The sequence below is a fragment of the Lactuca virosa genome, chromosome 5, assembly GCF_052849685.1.
Source record: "Lactuca virosa cultivar CGN04683 chromosome 5, Lactuca_virosa_CGN04683_v6, whole genome shotgun sequence".
NCBI classification, from domain to species: domain Eukaryota; kingdom Viridiplantae; phylum Streptophyta; class Magnoliopsida; order Asterales; family Asteraceae; genus Lactuca; species Lactuca virosa.
The window spans coordinates 242,539,725-242,544,598 of NC_136430.1; the positions used below are offsets into that span (position 1 = coordinate 242,539,725).

General features: G+C 35.1%; 1 protein-coding gene across 1 annotated transcript; it reads left to right on the top strand.

The window, feature by feature from the left end:
• The first annotated feature begins 1,880 nt into the window (after positions 1-1,880).
• On the top strand, positions 1,881-4,463 carry LOC145115920 (endo-1,3;1,4-beta-D-glucanase-like). The gene is made up of 7 exons (XM_079052275.1): positions 1,881-2,255; positions 2,542-2,563; positions 2,688-2,805; positions 3,037-3,127; positions 3,264-3,353; positions 3,503-3,603; positions 4,181-4,463. Exons 1-7 carry the CDS (start codon positions 1,946-1,948, stop codon positions 4,319-4,321), a joined length of 873 nt encoding a protein of 290 aa, XP_078908401.1. The 5' UTR covers positions 1,881-1,945; the 3' UTR covers positions 4,322-4,463.
• The last annotated feature ends 411 nt before the right edge of the window (positions 4,464-4,874 follow it).

Consider the following 4,874-nt stretch of genomic DNA (forward strand, 5'->3'; position numbering starts at 1 on the left):
TAATAGCTGTACCGTGAACTGAAAATTCTAAACAGAAAAAGCGGTTCTTGACCTCCACAAAACGCTATAGTGCCGCTATAGTGCGCAATTGATAGCTTAGGTACGTCCTGCGCACATAATTGTACGCCCAACATACGAGTCCGGAGTCCCGTTCCCACCTCGCATCAGTACGCTAAGTGTACCATGTGGTATGCCCTGCGTACTCGCTTCACAGCTTGTACGCCAAGCGTACCATGTGGTACGCCCCGCATACTGCCCAAGGACCAAAAGTGCAACTTTTATAATAACAAGGGCAATAATGAACATTCTAATATTTGAGTGTTACAAGAAACATCGGCTTGGTATATATAAACTCATAAATTTTGCAGTACATTTCCCAGTGAAAATATAAGTCCATATATCACCATCATGACCTTCCAAATAGTACTTGATACGATCTGCCCATGAAGAGTATTCGGTTGGTATAAGGGTTGGTATAAGGATAGGTGCATAATTTCCTGTGCCAAGACTGTTTGCAACTGAAACTGAATAGAGAACATTTTGGTTTTGATTCACACTTGCCATTGGGAACAAGTGATACTAGTTTATAACTTGAAAAAAAAATTGTGAAAATTTTTCTAATACTCAAAGTCGATCACACGAGCTCTGATACCAACTAAAGAAAATGTGAAAATCAGTAAACCTTAGACTTGAAGAGTCCAAGTGTTGAAAAGACTAAAACAGAGTTTCAGAATCGTCAAGTGGCAAGTAATGCGGAAAATAAAGAGTTGTGAATCAACCAAGTTTATGATAAAAACATTTGTATGTTCAAGATCAATGATTCGAAAGTGTCTCAAATTCATAAAGATTTAGTTACAAGTGTTTGAAATTGTAAGCACACTAAAACACTCAAATGATTTTTACTCCATTCTTAATAAACATTGCTTAAACCATCCTTAAGAAACATTTCAATCACTCTTCATTTATATTATTAACAAAAACTATATAGCTTTTACTCCGTTTCCAGTGTGAGATAGATATAGAAAACTTGTAAATCAATTAACTAGGAAAAGTTTATTATGGATGGTTTAAGCAATGGTCCTAAAAATTTGATCATCAATTTTAGTTTGACACTATAAGGTAGGTTCTAAATATTTTTCAATGCACTTCTTAATATTATTCCTATATAACTTATTATAAGATTTAAAAAATAAGATAATTTATGGGACCCACCTAGTTTATAAGTAAACTCTTCATTACATGTTCTCTTGCGTTGCAATACATAATGCATCCGTCATACATTCGCATATACTTCATGTGTGCGTGTGTTTGACTCGTTGACTACACGTGTCGTTCTTTCAAAAGCATATATATCATCAATCTCAACTGTAACCGTCCAACAAATCTTATATCATATTTTTCATCGGTTACTTATTGTCATTAAACGAAAAGTAAGGCCACTTCTACTCTATATATATTTGATCCCTAAACTAGCAAAGAATCACCACAACACAAAATCAGCTCCAAAGGAGTGATTTCGACATAGAAGATAGCCAACCGGTTTCAGAAACCCTAAAACTACAAACTATGGGTATCAATGTGCAAGGTCTCAAAACTTATGTGTATGATCTGAAATACATTAGAAACCCGGGGGTACCAGAGTGCACTAAATTACCAACCCTTCCCTCGCCAAAAACACCTGTTGAGTTGACCAGAGCACGCATTCAACAAGCTGCTCCATTGTCCACAATGTCTGGCCCTGAATGTTGCGAGAACCACCTACACTCTCCTCCGGCGGTGAATCCGTTACTTATTGTCATTAAACGAAAAGTAAGGCCACTTCTACTCTATATATATTTGATCCCTAAACTAGCAAAGAATCACCACAACACAAAATCAGCTCCAAAGGAGTGATTTCGACATAGAAGATAGCCAACCGGTTTCAGAAACCCTAAAACTACAAACTATGGGTATCAATGTGCAAGGTCTCAAAACTTATGTGTATGATCTGAAATACATTAGAAACCCGAGGGTACCAGAGTGCACTAAATTACCAACCCTTCCCTCGCCAAAAACACCTGTTGAGTTGACCAGAGCACGCATTCAACAAGCTGCTCCATTGTCCACAATGTCTGGCCCTGAATGTTGCGAGAACCCACCTACACTCTCCTCCGGCGGTGAATCCGGCGATGTCCTGCAGATCGCCTCTCTCAATTCTTACGTTACCGGGAACACTGATTCGAAGATCGCCGTTGTTCTGATTTCCGATGTTTATGGTACGCAACTTCACTCCACTCTTAGTGTTCTTATTTACCAACTCTAACTACTGTAATCAATGATAAGATTTATATCTGGATGTTCACTAGTCACTCTTGCAAAAATTAGGTTTTAATCCATAAATAATTTACCTTTCAAGAAGCTAATTCATTAAAACACCTGTATTTTATAACTGTGAAGCCTATCTTTTAAAATCACTAGCCCTTTTTTGGTTTGCAAGTCAACCATAGTTTGTATGATCATCTTATTGCTCTAATTTGTTTGCGTCTGGTATCTTTTGTGCAGGTTATGGAGCTCCAAAATTGAGGTATGCCTTGTTGCAAGAACATCCCCTTATATTAAATTTTTTCTTTTCTGTGGGTTAATTTATTGATTTGATCATTAGTTCCTTCTGGAAAATAAGATTACGGTGTTTAATTTTAATTTTACAGGAAGCTTGCAGACTTAATTGCCTCTTCTGGGTATTATGTCGTCGTCCCTGACTTCTTCCATGGAGACCCCTTGATTCCTGATTCTCCGATTCAAGATTGGCTAAAGAATCATGGACCGGTTGGTTTTCTGTCTAACACACACCTCGTTATCAGTTAAATTTTATTGTTTTCCATTTCCAAATGTTTTAAACTTCAAATTATATAAATTAGCAAGTTCTGTAAGAAGTGATATCTACCTCGCACTTAAAAGAAAACACCATGAATAGATTAATGGTATAGTTTCAATTCTAGATTTCCAATGTCAAATAACATTCATTATTTATACTTTTTTTTTCTTTTCTTTTTGTAGGTGGAAGCAGTAGCATTTGCAAAATCGGTTATTCAGGCTCTCAAAGAGAAGGGTATCTCTAAAATTGGGGCTGCAGGATTCTGTTGGGGTGGTAAGACTAGCTTCACATCAACTTTGTTAATAAATGCCAAACACAGTACAAGGCTGTCATGTTCTGTCTTGTCCTGTGTAACAAATCGGGCTTGGTTGACTCGGTCTGAGTTGACTTAATTTTTTTTTTTTTTTAGCCAAGGTTGTTGTTGAGCTAGCAAAAGAGGCTGAAATACAAGTTGCTGCTCTCTTGCATCCTTCGTTTCTCACTTTAGATGATATCAAGGGTATGTTTCATTCAACAACATTTATCATTATCCCTCATTTCTAGAAACGTGTACATGTTTAAATTCTTCGAACCTAAATCAAAACGTTAATTTTCTGTAATTTCTGAGGTTTTTTGAATTTTTTTTCTTATTGATATGATGGTTTTTAGGGGTTAAGGTTCCTATTGCAATACTGGGTGCTGAGATTGACAGAATGTCTCCACCAGAACTTGTCAAAGAATTTGAGCTTGCTTTAGAAGCAAAACCAGAGGTAACTTCTTCGAGCTTTTGTAAAGTTTACATTTTTTATTTCACCTTTAACTTTACTTTGTAAAGTGTACTACTTTTCTTACACCTGTAATAAAGTATAAGAAAATAACAATGCACTCCCAAATTTAACCAATTTTAGTAAGGTTGTCTAAATACAAATCAATTTCAGTTTCACTGCAATAATTGGGTAGATATTTCAAAATATAATGTCCTAATAAGAAAATAATTTAAAGTACAATGGTATAATTGGGTAGAATATTCAAAATTAATGTCGTAACTGGTAATAAGAAAAAAATAGAGAAAGTACAATGTTATAATTGGGTAAATTTTTACAAAATATAATGTCATAATAAGCAACAAAATTGAATGTACAATGTTGTAATAGAAAGAAATATAAGTAGGATGCGAGTCCGTATCCCACTTTTTTGTGTGGGACAAAAAATTTCGATTTTTTTTCCATTACCATCAGACTGTTTCAGTCCAATGCATGTCAAACACAGTACAACCTGTTATGTTCTGTCATGGATCCAACATATGAACAGACAGGGAAGGAAATATAATTTTATGTTGGTATGCAGATTGATCATTTTGTGAAGATATATAATGGGGTTTCGCACGGTTGGACTGTCCGATGGAAAGATGATGATGAAATCGCGGTGAAGTGTGCAAAAGAGGCGCATGAGGATCTTGTGGCTTGGTTTGGCAAGTGTCTTGTATAAAACCAGTCGACCTGTAAAACATAATAATGTAAAACAAAGAGAGATGGAGATGATAGAGAAAACTCCATTTACAAATAAATAAAGTGTTGTGAAGACTTTGTAGTAAGTTTTTAATGCAAAGTTAAAAGTGTGATTTGGATCGTGTGGTTGTTTGATGAATTTAGTTTTATGTTAACTATGATCGTGATAAGTGTTGATTGATTAGTAACAACGAGAGGAGTGGTCCTTAAGGTTGTTTCATGGGTAAGATGGGATGGTTCTATATTGGATAAGTTTTTTTATGACTAAATTCGATTATTAGGGTGAGGTTATTTATGTCTTTTGCACATTTGAGAGATCGAAAACAAGTCCATCTAATCTTATGTCTTTTTATACTTATGTCAAACCAACACACTTGTTGTTAGTCCCTATTCAAGAATAAAACACTAATAACTGAATATGGGTGAAAATAAAATATTTATTACTTACGATTTCTGAATAAATAGAATAAATTGTAAAAAATCACAGTTTATTAGCACATTCTGTGATTTCTCTATGATAGCTAAAACTTATT

Excerpts from the sequence above, each read along its gene's own strand:
- LOC145115920 (XM_079052275.1), top strand. The coding sequence starts at position 1,946 with ATGGGTATCAATGTGCAAGGTCTCAAAACTTATGTGTATGATCTGAAA. Across the intron at positions 2,564-2,687 it reads TATGGAGCTCCAAAATTGAG|GAAGCTTGCAGACTTAATTG; the intron begins GTATGCCTTGTT and ends TTAATTTTACAG. Across the intron at positions 3,128-3,263 it reads TGCAGGATTCTGTTGGGGTG|CCAAGGTTGTTGTTGAGCTA; the intron begins GTAAGACTAGCT and ends TTTTTTTTTTAG.